This window comes from Hirundo rustica, chromosome 2 (assembly GCF_015227805.2).
Source record: "Hirundo rustica isolate bHirRus1 chromosome 2, bHirRus1.pri.v3, whole genome shotgun sequence".
In the NCBI taxonomy this organism is placed as follows: Eukaryota; Metazoa; Chordata; class Aves; order Passeriformes; family Hirundinidae; genus Hirundo; species Hirundo rustica.
Genome location: NC_053451.1, coordinates 43917394 through 43934716, shown reverse-complemented (window position 1 = coordinate 43934716; position 17323 = coordinate 43917394). Strand labels below are relative to the sequence as shown.

The following is a 17323-nucleotide window of genomic DNA, read 5'->3' as shown; positions in this document are numbered from 1 at the left end:
CATAATTCCAAGCATTTCTCTGCTTTCTCTGCACACACTAATGAACATTAAATTCAAATCTATCAGGTTAGGTTTGCACAGACATTATGGGCATTTGCTTCAAGGAAAACCCCCTAAATTTTTGGGAAACAGGCACGGGGTAAAACTCACATGGGAAATCACATCTCCCAACTGGATGATTATCTGCTGTCTGGCAACAACAAGTGTCACCATTGCAAGGGTCCTTGTGGCAGCCTCTTCCCACCCATGAGCTTTTATTGGCAATCCAGGGCACCAGTGTGAAGCCCCTGGCGAGTTTCTGAGTACAACTGAGAGCATAGAGGAGTAGACTCTCCTCATTGCTAGGGAAAAGAATTCACATTAGTATCTACTTTAGGAAGTGGAAAAGTCATCTCAAAACCAAATTCCACAAAGGACTGGTAGCCTTTTCAAACAGAAAAGAACTGTACTCAGGGTAATGGCATAAAAAGCCTGTAACCTGCTCAAGTGTGATTTGTTAAGACATTTGTGATGACTAGCAAGCTCAGATTACTTCTTAAGCCATATTCATTAGCTTTCACTGAGCTCATGGGAGAAAAACAAGTTGCATTTCAGTACAATCAAATGCATTTGGTGGGAAGGATCACATGAGTATGGCCATTAACCATCCAGACTAGAGGAACAGCTTCTTCCTTATGAAGTGCAGCACAATGTATATATGATGGACTTGCAAAAAACCGAGCTGTATTCCATTTAACCTTAGGTGTGATAAGCTCAAGCACATCAACACGCTTAACAGCAAGTTCAATTTACAGCCTGTACTTACACATTGCATTTTTTGTAGAAGCTTAGGTTTAGCATCACAGGGACAAGCTGTACATGACAGGAAGGACTCCTGTAGTCCCAGAGAGGCCACAGCCAGGAATATTATCTTCCTCCAGGATCCTATACGTGATTAGGAGAACAATGCTCATCAGTTTCCTTTTAATGCAGCTGAAATCTCAGCACAGCTACTTCTCAGCTCAAAAGGATTTCAAAAACTGCTCAACAAAACTAATTTAGTTTAATTAAACTTATCTACATTTTATAGACAAAGCACATCTCAGACAACGTGCAAAACTCACAGATAGCATTGACCCAAGAGATTCCACTCCTGGGTAAAGCTGCTAGCTGATAGCCCAGTGTAATTTAAGCAATCATTTTTACATGACTGAATCAGATGAATAGTTTTCTTTGTGAAAAATGGCTTCTGGCCAGACATGGACAAAAATAGGCAATGAACAAGGCATTCTTGGAACAGATCAACTTCTCCCTACTGATTTAATCATAGCGTATACCTCCTAACAGACCTGAAAAGAATGTTCTTCTGCATTAGGCTTTCTAATTCCTTGATGGTTTTGACTCACTGATTTGCCTTTGAAGTTGGGGGAGCATTTCATTATAAAAGTGTGCACTACTTTATTGTAAAATGTCCGCATGGTATAAACTAATGCCTTGATAGCAATTTTCATAACTTACAAAGATGATGGCAAAGCATTTTTCTGGCATCTAGTTCCACCTTTAAAGATAAAATTTGCAGATCCTTCTGAGAATAAACTATCAATTTGGAAGGATAAGACTAAATTCAGAGGAGCTACAAACACCAGCGAAGAGAGCAATGTAACAAACAAATCTAATGAAACATAGTCCAAATGTGAAGGTAATAGTCTTTTTTAATTAGAACTGTTTATTGCAAATTTTATGTCTCTCGGAGTTACCCTCACTGTAGTCTGGATCTTGTAGCTTGAAGCATGTTGGGTGCAAGGTTTGGCTCCACTCTGCACAGAGTCCCTATCAAATTAACAACAGAAGCGGCTGCTGCACAAGTGTTCTTGTCCTTCAGCTGCCTGTCACTAGCCTTCTGCCCCATTCCCAAAACGGGCAGCATAAGGAGTCATCTCTTCCAGGACAGAACCAACCAGCTTATTTTAAAACTCAGGTTATTTGCCACAGGAAGGTTACAGCTGGGGCAGTGACCGTCAGCATGAAAGCAGTAACACCCTGAGCCACAGTGGCCATTTCTGGAGCAGCTGCAGCCTACCACAGCTCAGCATCCCTGCTGCAAGGCATACTCCATCTCTCACAGGATATAAGCATCAATCAGGTCAAACTAGAGAGCAGCACGATAAAGAAAAATACCCATTAGCAGCCTTTACTAAGAGACATTTTCTTCTTGTATTTAGTATCAGTTTAGTCATATATATCCAGGATTACAGGAACTCACAGAGCCACTTCAGTATCTTCAGATCTTGTACTATGTTTTATAGTCTGAATTGAATGTTCTCTACCACAGTTCTCTGTTTTTTAATGTTTTGCTTCAGGCATTTCTCTTTCTTTATGAGTATGGCCAGACGGCAGGACACACCAATCAATGCTCCAGCTGAACTCAGTCAGTTGCAGGAGGAATCATTTTTTATTTCTATTCATATAATATTTAAGGAAAACTACCCATTTAAATGTTTAATATTAATTTGCAATCCCTAATGCTAGAGCCTAAATTTCTTATACTCTTCAAGCAATTTAATGAGCAGCATCAATAAGGTCTTTACAAAGTGAACACTGATCAGAAACTCCTACAATGCTGAGGTTAACACTACCTCTGTTATGACTTATTTTATGTGCCTCATGAAAATACTGCAAGCTGGGTATCTTCAGTAGCTAGCACATCTAGTATCAGTCTATTTAACTGATCTAAAAAACCCTACCTCTTCAATGCTCTCCTGACTTTTACCTGACTTTCAGTTTTCATCCAAAGATGCTTCCAACAAATCGTAATACACTATCTGGCAAACAAATGTCTTCGTTATTTTGTACACAACAAAGAGAAAAATTGATTCTGAATAAAGGCCCACTAAACTATGCAATTACATAAATGCTTAATGTATATCTTGAGAATTAGCTACATGTAATAGATCTTAATGCTACACCCAGCTATAAATCAACACACTAGAACCATTCTAGCAGCAGAAGGAAATCAACCACTATTAATGTAATATACAAATGCAAACTGATCTGAAAATGCATCATTTAAAACAAGACTTCCTTCTTGGCAGTTTAAGAATGCCTCTTGGCCAATGGCCTTGGAAAATACTCAGCACCTTACTCAGACTTTCCCACCCCTCTTTGAAGGGTGTCCAAAGTGGATTTTCCATAGGCTGCAACTTACAGGGGTGAAGAAGCCTGAAACCCATCCCAGCAGACAGTGAAACACCTGAAGGTTACGATTCTGCACAGAAGGCAATTCAGCTGCCAAGTGGGAGGCTGCTCTTGGTAAAACACAAGTGATTTAGGAGTTGTAGATCAACTACATAAAGTTGTCAAGGAAGTCTTTGGTTTTGATTTACCCACTTCCATTTCTCCTGCGTAAAGTTGGGAATATAACGCTTATGAACTACAACCTTGCAAAAGTTTGGGATTTATCCTGATTCTAGTGGCACACCTGGGACCAGGAGAAAAGGAGACAGATGATGGGTGGCATGCCCAGCTGGCCCTGCTCACCTGCCCATTAGCCCTGGACACACATGCCAAGTCTTTTGGCATCAGATTAAGAAGTCCCCAGGTATGAATTGAAACAAGCTCCCTGGAAAACACCCTTCAGTCAGGTCAGTCATGGGACTGCTATTTGTTTTGTCTATTTGTGCTTATTTTCTGAGACCAGAAAATACCTGCTAAAAGCAGGGCTGGCAAGCAGCCCCTTAAAGCAGACCTACTGCTGACAGGAATGATAACCCAGAACCACAGCTGCTTCCCAAAAAAGCTGAATGCTGGATTTTTTGTCTCACTATTTCTAGCATATGCAGCAGTTACCTGTTCTTACATATACTTGTGACATGGAGCATCTGCCTTAAGCCCCTTCCCTCTTCTTTTTCACACGGCTTCATTCTTTACATACACACCATACCCTCAAGGATGGACACATTTGAAGGAGATGGGCAAACTTCATAATGATTCAAGAAACACTGGCTTTATATCAAAAAACACAAATACATTAGAAACTTCATTATCCAAAAATACAAAAGTAAAAGCACTTGAAAAATTATTTTTATGCAATTACAAAGTCAGCACAAGATAAGAACTGCACCACAATCCTTCCAACATATATAATTTAATTTTTAGTCTTACTTACTGTTCACTAGGCAGAATATTTCTCTCCCACTTCAGCACACAAATAAGAATATTCTAGTCAGAAACAGTAAGTCTTTTGGTTTTTCACTTGCTTGCCTCAACAACTGTTCATGCTTCTTAGAGCAAAGCTTTGATTTGAGAGAACACCAGGTGATGTACAAGACAGGTGACCACCACCAAGCACACTATGGATCTGTGAATATCTCTTAAGAAGTACACACCACTGTATGTATTGTCATCCATATCCAAATCATCTTTGAGCAGCTTTCTGCTGGTAGAGCTCTCTGCACAGCAGTTTTCTGCCTCCCTCCACAGCTACAGGAGCAGGAGCTCTGCTATCCCAGCACAGATATTTGCTGAGGCTGCTCATTACATTCACTGCAGCCATTTGCACGATGGCACGTGGGACATATGCACCAGTCACAGCAGCACCACAGCAAATCCTTCTTCATTAACAGATTCATCAGTGATGCTGGTCCCAGATCACAACATTTTCCAGGCCCACTGTGGCACTGTAGACTAAACAAACACTGTACATCAGCTGCCAAGCAGGTCCCATCTTTCATGTTTAGCTGTTTGTGAAACTCAGTCATTTCTTCTCATTCCACATTGTCAGCAAGGAGCAGATGGCAGATGTGCTCTGCCTATAATATTGTTTTTATGATACCCTGCCTGCTGGCAGAACAGTGGAAGAAACATTTGGAGGCAAGAATTTGCAGTATATTTTCAGTTTTGGGTAACTGAGCTGAAAAGATAGTACAGAGTACAGGGAGAGGAGGAATGAGTTGTACTGAATAGGTGATGATAGATTCCTGTGACAAAAAAAAAAGTGATACTGACATAAACGGGGTATTTAATATGCTCATATGGAAAGACCAAATAGCTACAACTATGAGACAATGTGTTCTCATTCATATGGGATTCAAATACAAGACTCAGTTTTAGCTTCTAAAAGTTGTTTTCTGAATTTCCTAACACCAGTGACAGATTTATAACAGAAATGATACCTGAAGGATAAATATATGCTTTCATAACAAAGCTGAGAGACACCATTAAGTTTACATCAAGGCTCTAGACTTTTTTATTAAAATATTCTTAAAAGATGTGCCTTATACACAGAAGAAAGTACATACTTTATTTTTAGTTAATATGACTTGAGTTGCCAATTTCTTCCTTAAAAATTTTAGTACACATATATCTTCCAAAATAACAAACCTGGCATAGTCAAGAAAGCAACATCCTGTTTTCATTTAAAGCAAGGTGAAAATAAAAGAAGGTAACTGTTTCAAAACTTGGAGATTTAAAATTATGAACATGTACTGCAAAATGACACCTGGGGATTTAGGTTGAAAAGTTCACTTAGAAATCCTTATAAATCTAACTAAATATTGTCTATAACCTGTAAGCCAATCTAAGGCAATCCCATTGCACGTGGAACTCATTTATCGACATTCACTGATACCCAGCTGCCCAGATTCCAGATTAGTTTTGTGTAAACTACTGACAAAATTGTGGAAATGTCCCAGAGAAGAAAACCTGCAGAAAAATAATCAGTTGTGACTTTTGAGCAGATGCAGTACAAGCTCCTCATCCTCTGCCAGAGAAAGTCCAGTATCTAATGGCAAATAGGAGTCTTCCTCTTGGCTGAATTGCATCTTCTTTCTTTTCAGCGGCATTTCTTCTGCTGTGGCACTGTTGCTATAGCTTCTCTTCTTTCTTCCAGTCTCCTCCTCAAGTTCACTGCAGAAAAAAATCAATTAGTCTTTTTAACAACTGTGGTAATCAATATCATCACGTAATCTAACAATTCCTTTTCAACAAGGCAAATTTGTGTCAAGGTAAGAGCAAACAAAATTACAATTCAGAAGGGTGAAGCAATGGAAGCTGATGAACTCTGAATGTCTGAATTAGAGCTGCCCTCAGACTGAGGTGGTGGTGGATGTTCTGCTGTCTTAATTGATTACAGTGTATCAGGATATTGCTATAAGTCTTATCTAATATTTGCTGCCTAATACAACAACAGACAACTTGACAAAATTGATTTAGCGATTTGTCAGTGGACCTTGACGTGCATTCAAGATCCTGCCTACAATAAATATGCACCAAAATTAAAAATATAAGAGCTGTCCTTTCATTGGCAAATCCTGCACTTAATACAGTTTTCATCTAGGATTATCTCATTCGATCACTTTCCCCTTCTTGCAGACATTTCTCTTAGAAGCTACTAAATACCTCTTTGCCATGAGAGGAAGAAGAAAAGCCCAAACCCAGTAATTTTCCCTGGTGAATTCCTATTTTTTCTGCTGGTTTTTCTAAGACTTGAATGAACTGCCTTTTGCAGCCTTCAATCTGGATGAAACAGCTGCCAATCTGTTTTATCACCCTGGCTTCTCCCACATGGCCATGTGACAACAATGGGAGGAAAGACACAGCTTTCATGTATCTTCATGTGTGTTTTTTGTCCAAAACACAGAAAGAATGCTACAAAACTTATCTGAGTTTAAAACAGTCTAATAAAATCTATTATAAGATATATCTATGAACCAGATTACCAGAGAGCTGGTTGTTGTATGCTGTAGGGTAGAATTCATACTCCCAAACCAGTAAAATTAAAACCCCCACACCCCAAACTGTTCCATCTAAATGAGCTAACGGGAACAAACCAGCATTCTCAGCTTTTCATGTTCGTATTTTTAAAATATAACAAAAATAGAAATGGTACTTCAAAAACTGAGTTAAGGCTTCTCTAAAAAATTGGTTAAAGTCAGATTTTCAATTAAAATTCGTCAGATTTCTACTCAGAAAATTCAGTTTACTTACAGAAATGTTTCGGCAAGGATTTTTTCATGTCCGTAGTTTTTACAATTGTTTAAGTGTAGACGTAATGCTTGTAATGTTCCATTCAGCAATAACTGTTTAGACACTTAACAGTTACAAACAACAATAAGAGCTCTAATTGGGGAATACTGTACTTAGAATCAACACAGAAAAAGAACCCAATGCCTAATTCAACCCACCTTCAGCTGCCCACCTTATTTTTTTCCATTAATAGGACCAATTAAAAGTCTGTGAAATGCTGGTTTCCCCACTCACTGGAAGCCAGCCTAACCCAAACATTAACCCCTAACATGGCAGTTCTCAGCAAGTTCCCAAAGGCTGTCTGAGAGGTCCCAGCAGCACAGTGCAGCTTGAACAAGCTGTGCTTTCTGGCTGCCCTTCCACAAAGATGAAGGTATTATTACAGGAGATCTGACAGCCTTGTGCTGGTGGGCTGCACAAGTACGACCTGCCTCCCTCTCTCACCCATCCCATCTTTCACAGAACGGTGCCACCTCCTGCCTACTCATCACAGCCCAGAGGAAGGAGGGAAATCCTACAAGAAACATCCTGTATTTCCACAATTAAGGCAAATTAAATACCCTGCCTTTATACTGTTCTTCCCTGCCTGCCTAAGAGAAACAGTGTAAAGAAACATGGTCTAGGGAAAGGTGTGCCTTGCCCATGGCAGGGACTGCTGGACCTAGATGATCCAGAAGGTCCCTCCCAACTGAAAACATTCAGTGATTCCATGAATAGATTATGACTGCTCCAAATACTCACTCTTCCTGTAATTCACAGGATATAGCAACTTTGCTGGCTTTGAGCTGTCATTTGCATGGGGGCGGATTTTCAGGGCTTGCTACCAACATTTTATTCCTTTTCTGGGGAAAGGGCTCTCATATTTCTCTCTGTAGTGGTTAAGATATTCCAAAAATGCTGGAGCTATACTGACAGTATATGAAAAAATACATTAAAGAATTCTCACTTTTCCAAGTGGACAGTGTGGGTCTGAGCTGGAGTTCCATGGTGCTCACTTTGATCAGGACAGACTGTAGGGGTTCACTTTAAAAGCTCAAGCAAGGCCTCATTAAGTAAAAGCATTTTAGCTTGTTTGCAAAAGAGCCAATTATTTCCAGTCTTTGAACGGACTCTGAAGCCCAGTTTGCATTCATAATTGACTAATGCTTCATCTAGGATATCAGTTAAAAACATCTTAGCAATTAAAACACTGCAGAAATCTCACAAGCTATGCATTTGTACCTACAAGCTATGAAACAGCAGACTTTAAACACCAAAACTTATAATCATTTCTGGAGTTTCAGAGGCCCTTAGGCCTAGATATCCATGAGGTAAAACATTTAAATATAAAACACATCCAGAAGGAACTGAACTGTGAGATTCCTCAATTTTTACGACAAACAAAAGCACATCAACATAATTATGATTAATTTTCATCCTATGTTTTGTGGGATGATGCTGCTGAGTCAAGATGCTTCTTACTATTACTGAGGGATTGGGCAGCTTGATTAACATTGTAAACAGAAGATGCATCTACACATAGGCAAGTATATTTTCACACTAATTTGACCCAGCTGGGCTGTGGACTGGAGAGGTGAATAAAGAAGAATGTATAATACAGGAAGCAGCAGCAAAATCAACAAGTAATAAAGAGAGGTAAATAGCTGTGTTTTTGCGATGCACAAGGAGTGATGCAGTATTTGATAACGACAGCTTTGGAAGGTAAAGAGAGAATCACGTGAAATGTGCAAATAAGATGTTCCTAATTTTGAGATGCAAAAGAAAGACAGACTGACATGTCCACAGAATGGTTTGGGTGGAAAGGGACCTTCAAAGAGCAGCAAGTCCAACCCCCATCCCTGTTCCCCCAGATGGATTTTTACCAGCACTGGTTTGGGTGGTGTGGAAAGGGGCTGTACCACTCCAAAGGAGCAGTCAGAGTTGTAGCTTTCACGAAAGGTGATAGTGGCAATTTTAAAAGGGAGATGAAAAATGTGTGGCATCGTGATGCTCAGAGATCTCCTGCGCTCATTCAGGCTGCTTTTCCTTAGCCATATGGACAGAAAGCTCTTTGGAGGAGTTGTAACAGGCATAACTCTCAGCTCCACATGTGAAAGGCTTGAGTGTGCAAAAGCAGCTATATGGGAATAACTTCTGCACTTACTGTCAGATGAATTCTCCTCAGTCTCCATTAACTGAAGGCCTGTCACCCTGCAGAGCCAGTCTTTTTATCGCTTCCCATGGACATAAATGGCCCCTCATTCCTCACAAACTGACAGTTTCGAGGAAACTACCAGCTAGTGTTCACAAATAGCCAAAACAAAGTTATGCTAAGGTAAATTATTTTCTAGCAGAACAACTCAGTCAGAAAGCGACCCCCAGTTCAGATCCAAACCAAGGCCAGTGCATCTTTTTGTCTTCCACTAAAAACATTTCAAAAGCGGCATACGCATCTGGTTTACAATTCCTTCTTTTTGCTATCTGGTGGAGTTTAGCTTTTCAGCTGCCTGAACGATCCGTGCAGTCTGAGGCTGCCTGATGAAAGGATTTACTTTGTGTTTACACAGGTGAGGAGCTACCAACAGCCAACTTATCAACAGGCACAGTAATTTCTGGGGCCACCATCTGCACAGCTGTAACACCCAAGTAAGATGCTGCCATTTGGTAGAATATACTTACTACTCAAACATTAAAGCACAGTTTATTAATCGTGTCCCTAAAACAAACACCAGCATATCTGAATGGCATCTGGGAAATGGGATCTATGACCCTGATTAACTATACATCAAAAAACTCGAATTTTCAACTACTACAAAATAAACTCACAAGTACATTTTCAGGTAATACCAGGGAAAAATAGAAAGCTTTAATTGTTAGTATTTAACTTGCTTCTGGGCTTTAAGCAATGTCTTAACAAGCTGTAAGATTTAGATTTTAAATGCTTTTAATTTAATGCCATTTGAAATGTGCAGTCACACAGCCAAGTCGCTGTTGTTTAAACAACGTGGTCCTGGCAAGATCTCTAGACAGGCTCTGCTTCACTTAACATTTATCAGAGAATGCTTTGGAGCATAGGTTTACCAGCATTCCTCTGGAAGCAAACTGCCCTCGCCACTGAACTACAGGCCATGAGTCAAGTTTCCAGGCTGCAATAAAGCACACAAGCTATTTCCCAAAGAAATGTACAGGAATAATGAATGAAATCTGCTAGTAAAATACAGTTCAGAAAAGTTAGGAATAATTTATCCCATAAATATTGGCATTTTGCTAATCAAACATGCTGTGCCCAAAACTTTTTCCATGTAATAAATTTTAATTCACAAGGCCATGGCAGCAATCCTAATGAAGATTAATTACTGCAGTCCCTTCTGTAAAGCCCAGTGCAGCTTCTTCCTTACTTGCTGTCAGAATGCTACAGCACATAAAAATGGTAATGAAAATATATTGTGCTCTGTTATTTTCTAGATCTGGACAGGCTGGATCAATGGGCCGAGGCCACTTCTAGGAGGTTCAACAAGGCCAAGGTCAGGTCCTGCACTCGAGTCACAGCAACCCCAGTCAGTGCTACAGGCTGGGGGCAGCGCCTGAGAAGCTGCCCAGCAGAAAAGGGCCTGGGGGTGCTGGTGAGCAGTGGCTAAGTATGATCCAGTGTGTGGCCAAGAAGGCCGATGGCATCCTGGCCTGGGTCAGCCGTGGTGTGGCCAGCAGGAGCAGGGCAGTGACCGTCCCCCTGCCCTGGGCACTGCTGAGGCCACACCTCAAATCCTGTGCTCATTTCTGGGCCCCTCCCTGCAAGAAAGACATTGAGGGGCTGGAGCGTGTCCAGAGAAGGGCAGCGGAGCTGGGGAAGGGTCTGGAGCACAAGTGCTGTGAGGAGCAGCTGAGGGAGCTGGGGGTGTTCAGCCTGGAGAAAAGGAGGCTCAGGGGGAACCTCACTGCTCTCTACAGCTGCATGAAGGGAAGCAATCAGTCTCTTCTCCCAAGTAACAAGTGTCAGGGACAAGAGGAAATGGCCTCAAGTTGCACCAGTAGAGGTTTAGGTTGGACAATAGGAAATATTTTTTCACCAAAAGGCTTGTTGTCAAGCTCTGGAACAGGCTGCCCACGGAGGTGGTGAAGTCACCATTCCTGGAGGTGTTTAAGTTACAGATGTGGCACTCAAGGACACGGACAAGCGGGACTTGGCAGTGCTGGATTAACGATTCGATCCAAAAGGTCCTTTTCACCATAAATGATTCTATGATTCCCTAACTGGTCATTCCACTGATACAAATCAAAACATCTCTAAAACTAAATACATAAGCCTCTATCAAGAGCAATGCAATATCTCAATGTCCAATTTTGCAGCTAATCAGAATGACCAAGGCTTTTAAACTGAGACCTTTTATAATGTCTCTCCTATGGTGCTTTTCTGGCCATCACAACATTAATTCTGGCCTTCATGGTCTCAGATATGACCTGAATAATTCATTTTAGAAGGAGCACCATGATTTGCTGATAAATCATCTCAAAAGACAATGTAATGTCAACCTCATCAAGAATGACCTAAAACTTAGCGGGTCAACATCAGCATACTGCTGCAAGAAAACTGCATTTTCTCCACAATTTCCATAAATAAAGGAAGGCACACAACGAAGTTGCATTGACTACTAACTTGCACATTTGTGACTGTCCATGAAGTCACAAACAAAACAGTACCAGAAATAAGATATTTCCCCTCATGTCCAAGATCTTCTCCATGCTGAGTTAATGTGATCAGTCACACCCATTAAAGATTTAAAGAAGATAATGATGAGGTCAATCGGAACTTTGTTCTTCCTCAACATTTTTATTTAAAGAGGTTGAGGAATTAGAAATACCAAAAAACTCAATCTGACTGCAAAATTAATGTTTAAGAAATCCAGCTGCTTTTCTTTCTCCCTGTTTTATATTCTTAGATTTTTCACCTCATTAACAATTTACATTCGATAGCCTTAAACCAAATATGATGAATGTTACTAGATATACAAAAATTAATCTCATATTACATGCTTGAAGTCATTAATTACTCTGCTTGTAGAGGTATGGCTGGAAGGGAATCTTTATGCAAAGGCAAATTTAACTCATGATTTGCACAGCTCCCCCGGTTAAAAAAAAAAATCTGTGGGAGGACAGAGAGAAGATTAACAGTGGTTTTGACTTCTGAAACCATGGACAGATGGTCTATTTCTAAAGACTCTTGAAAGAAGATACGCTAGGTCTCATACTTACTACGAATTATCCTTTTCAGAAGCATTTTCCCCCCCTTAAACAAGGAGCAGCTAGTGTATTTCATATTTCAACATATTTCTATTTTAACCCAACTCTTGGAGCAAAATCTCTGGATTTTGGAAATAAAAACCAGAATAGAATTGTGTGTTTTCTAAACTCAAAGCCCATTTTTACTGTCTGCTACGCAGCTAATTTGTTTTTGTTAAAATCATTAGGTCGATATTTCTCAGCCCCAAAAGCAACTCATCATACAATTCAATAGCAATTCTAAGAGAGCTGTGTGAGGCATGAGTGTTGATTTAACAGCCTCAAATTAATTTCCTTACTGTGTCTTGCTCTTTCTCAAAACCCTTCTACAGGCTGCTCAGAGCACCTCAGCAGACATACACTGAGCATCAAAGCTGACTTTGGAGCAGCTGCAAACAGCCTTTATATTTCTAAGGGTGCCTGAGTGGAGTGTGTTGGGAGACAGCACCGCATGTGATGGATAATCCTGTGCTGGCCATGGCCTAGCCAGGGAACACCAGTCATGTTGTTACAGGCTAAATGGATTTGGCCACGGTGCAGGCACAAGTATTGGCGTGTGATTGTCCACAACTGCTGCGACTTTGGAGGGCGCCAACTAAAGCTCTTCTGGGCAATGTCTCAGTATTTTGGTGCAGTAGGACAGGCCAAGGACTGTTTTCAGTATGTAGTATTGATGAAACCACATTTCTTCAACATGTGTAGCGGTCTGTTCTCCAGCTCCAAAGGCAGCTTTGATGCTCAGCGTGGGTACGTCTAGAGATACGTTAAAGGAAACCTCCCTGGTTTCCTTGGTGTGTGTTCTTTCTTTCCTAATCTACTCTACAAGAAGGGAAAATGACCAAAGACTTTGACTTTCTTTGAGACCGTGCTCTCTTTAAGAGTATATGACCTCACTCTAGGGGGGCCAGATCAGCCACTGATCCAACAAAAGTCTGCACTTACTGCCAAAGATCTGTCCATCTCTGTCAACTTTTATTCTTAAAGCACAGCTAATCTTGAGTCTAGCTGACATTCTGAGGAAAGGATCAATACAAAACATGATGTATGAATACGTACACCCCCTCGCACAAAGAAGGAGCGATTTACTGCGGCTCAGAAAAAGCAATGCTTTTCCCCATCCTTGTCAGTTCTCCTGACATTCACTGGTGAATAGGCTCCAGGGGACATGGCCACCAGCCTGTTAACTTAGGGTTATCTAGTCCTTAAATCCATGTCCCACACCCAGTCCTGCAAACTGACTCCACAACACACCATGACACAGGGGTAAGGACAGTTTAGCCTCTAGGATTCACTCGATTCAGATGTGAAAAGCAAGAGCTTTATGAACTTAGACATCTATGCTCCTATTTAAGTGTCAAGATCATCCACCTCAACGTGGTACATGATACATTGCTTGTCAGAAACACACAAGTGGTCATGTTGCAGTGAACCACACAGGATTTTATGGGGTATCCCTTCATCTTCCCACAGTATGTTGGGACCGACTACAGATCCTCATTCCCAACCTGTGCTTTTCTATTAAACTACATGAAACAAATTCTTCTAGTTCATACAATTGTAAACACTGTTTAGAATGAATTTAATTTATTATTACATATTTACTTCGACTCAGAGTCCACTTCACATGAGCCTTGAAGAGTCTGAGCAACACTGAATCATAGAACTTACCAAGTTTGAGCATGCACAAACTTATTTAATACAGCACAGGTGCAAAGGGATCATAAAATCCTGAGGTGCTCCAGGTGCCAGAGCAGAGATTCCCCCGCAGCCCATGGCAAGGCAGCTGTGCCCCTGCAGCCCATGGAGCCCAGAAGGCTGTGATCCCTTGGGAAGCCTGTGCTGGAGCAGGCTCCTGGCAGGACCTGTGGTCCCATGGAGAGAGGAGCCCATGCTGGGGCACGTTCACGTTTGCTTGCAGGACTTGAGTCCACATGGGAAGAACCTGTTGCAGAAGAAGTTATGCCATGGAAGGAACACTGGAACAGTTCATGAAGAATTGCAGCCCACAGATTGTGGAAGAAGTCCCCTGTGGGAGAGAGCCCACGTGGGAGCAGGGGAAGGATCCTCCCCTGAGGAAAAAGAAGTGGCAGAAACAACACGCAGTGAAGTGACTGCAATCTCCATTCCCCATCCTTCTGTGCTGCTGAGGATGAGGATGTAGAAGAAATTGTAAATTAATCCTGGGAAGAAGCTGTTGTAAGATTCGGGTTTATTTTTCATTACCCTACCGTCATGTGATTGGTAATAAATAAATAAATTCATTTTTTCACAAGTCAAGTCTGTTTCACCTATGACAGTAGCTGGTGAGGAATCTCTCCTGGTGTTTTTCAACCCCTTAGCTGTTCACTACATTTTCTCTCCACTGCCCAGCTGAGAAGGTCAGTGATAGAGTGGTTTTGGTGGGCACTGGGCATCCAGAGAGGGTAAACCCACCACAGAAACACAAGAAACCTCCAGGATATTAGTTAAGATTTTTGCATATGAAACAGTCTCACTGAGATCCCTTCAATACTGACTCAAAAATCATTCTTATACAACTTCACAAAAGAATATAATAGCCTTTAGCTCAGATTTCTGTTCAGCATCTAACACACAAACTTTTAAAAGCCAAATACTAGGTCTCATGAGGAAGAGGACTGTAAGATGAATTCCTAATATGCAAACAAAACAGTTTATTAAAAAAAATTAAAATTAACGTGGAAGATGGTGCATACCTATAGCTCTCTTCACTTTCTGAATCCTGCTCTGCATCAGAGTCTTTGTACTTATCAGGATCTGGGAGAGTGCTTGGATCAAACTCTTCTTCACTTCCACTGTGAGCAAGAAAGGCCACTGTTTCCTCTTCAGCCTGTGAGGTGACAAATGGAGAGTTACAACACAAGCAAACAAGTCCATGTTACTTGTCACAACCCCATTAATAGGGAGACTGTAACAAAAACCACTGCTCCCAAATGCAGACGAACACCACCAGTATTATAGCCAGGAAAAGAGACTCATTTCTGTCATCACCAGCACTCTCCTCCAAGGCTGTTTGTTAAAAGTTAAACATTATTAAAAAAGGAAGCACAAGGATTTATGTTCAGATACTGCTTTCCGATATTGTAATCTTAAATCTACAAAATTTAGGAAAGATCTGGGCAGGAACTAATCAACAGCCATCTGAGAGCAAGTGCCTAAGTAATATGCAGCTTTACTGTCCCTCAGAAACACACTGGCAAAGAGATATTCACATGTGGACACATAAATCACTGTTGTTAGGTGAATTTAATGAAATAGTCTGATTTAAAACTCATCTGGGCGTTCTTGTAGTTAAAAACCAAAAAGCTGCTTAAGTTGAATTAACTGTTCTAGGGGAGTTTCAACCATTCTCTATAAGAGACACATGTTCTTCAGGCGTCTTCCCAGATCCCTTCATCCCTCCTCTCTGGGACTCAGCTTCCCTTCTGTCCCCACAGCACATCTCAGGATTGGCAAGTTCCCCCAAGGTGCCGCAGTGCCTCACTAACTCCTTAACAAAGAGAGCACAGAAGATGATGCTCCATAAGAGTACTGGATAATATAAAAAAAGCTGACTAATTTTGCAGATACAGGTTCTGCTCCACTTAATCCTAACTGATGGCACCACTTTTGTAAATTTTTGCTAGTAGGCACAAAAAAATCAGATAGCCTGGAGGGCACGTGCAATGGTATATGCACACAGAAATGCAGGCAGAAAGCTTATAGGCATTTCTAAGCAACGTGAACCCTGGATCCATGCATATTTATGCTGGAAAGCAAAAACAAATTCCAAGAAATTATAATTAAAGACATTGCTACCTTTTGTTTATATATCTAATCAACATGCACACAGCTGAGTTTCTAAAACAGTACTCATTTAAATGATCTTTCATTCTATGAATAACTTCACATCATTATATATTTAAAGTTAATTTTTGTTTTGATTTTTTACCACTTCTATCACCAAGTTTTTAAAGAACAGTCTTTATGTGCACATAGCTTCCTGCAATAAAAATAAATTAAAAGCCAAACAGAAACCATACCACTGGTCTCTTTTATATCTGCATATACAGTGAGTGAAAGGCAATGAGCTGGTGAAGGCTAAGATTAGTCACCACTGCAAGAGTCCATTCTTGCTTGACCAGTGACACCTCTGTAGTGTACTGAAAGCAAGCAGAAGAAAGTGACAAAAGCCAGATTTGCAATGAGAAGGCAGAGGAAAAACATACTGAACACACATTTTGTTCTTTACTACTTTAAACACCAGTATAGCTAGGTGTATATAAAATTACTAAAAGCATTATCAGATTCTTCAGCACTGTAAGCTTCCTAAGGTAATAAGCACCAAAAGAAAAGCATGTTGATTCTCAGGAACTTCACATACCACTTCACAAGAAAGATCATTTTGGTTTTGCAGGGGTTTTGGTTACCAAAAAAAAAAAAAAAAAAAAAAAAATCTTCAAGCTCATCTCTTAGAACAGTATTACGGAGCATTACTAACTCCACGGAAAACTATTTTGAAGGTCACCTTTTTGCTAATGAATTTTCTTATTTGAAAATCGTTCTGCATTAAATTATAGCTTATTTTAATTTCTTACAACATTAAATATTTGCTCTTTACTTGTCCTTCCAACTGCACCTAGTCTTTCAATACAGCTGGTGCATACCAATCTTATCTTGAAAAAGAAAAGAAAAAGTACCATTCAAAGCTATTGTATGGAACAATGTATTTTTGAATATGTATGTGTGACACCATGAAACAGAGTTCTGTAATACCAACATTTACTGGCAGTCATCTTTTAAAACTTGGGCTGCTCATTCATATTCTCCATTATGACACATAGACCAAACCCTCACTTTAATTACACATTCATGTTAATTTTGTCTAGGAGAAAATATGCAGAGAAGTGTTAAACATTATACTTGCTACAGCAAAAGAAATAATTGGTAAAGATGCCTCTTTCACTCACCAGGAATCACAAGGTTGTATTCCTTGTAAGTATCGCTGCTTACATATTCATTAAAATATTTCTAAGACCCTGAAAATGTTAAGAACCTGAGCAGGAAC

The 17323-nt window shown here is 40.4% G+C and overlaps 1 protein-coding gene across 2 annotated transcripts in view; it reads right to left on the bottom strand.

Moving 5' to 3' along the window:
* Positions 1 to 4107: 4107 nt before the first annotated feature.
* DDX10 (DEAD-box helicase 10) overlaps positions 4108 to 17323 on the bottom strand; it is a 166945-nt gene continuing 153729 nt past the window's right edge. The window contains exons 17-18 of one of the 2 annotated variants that reach the window (XM_040055438.2): positions 14973 to 15106; positions 4108 to 5883 (exon numbers count right to left, since the gene is read on the bottom strand). In XM_040055438.2, coding sequence (XP_039911372.1) covers positions 5694 to 5883; positions 14973 to 15106 — 324 coding nt within the window. In that variant the 3' untranslated portion in view covers positions 4108 to 5693. Of the gene's footprint in view, positions 5884 to 13813; positions 14201 to 14972; positions 15107 to 17323 lie in introns of those variants that run through there. The other variant, XM_040055439.2, reaches the window with a different exon arrangement.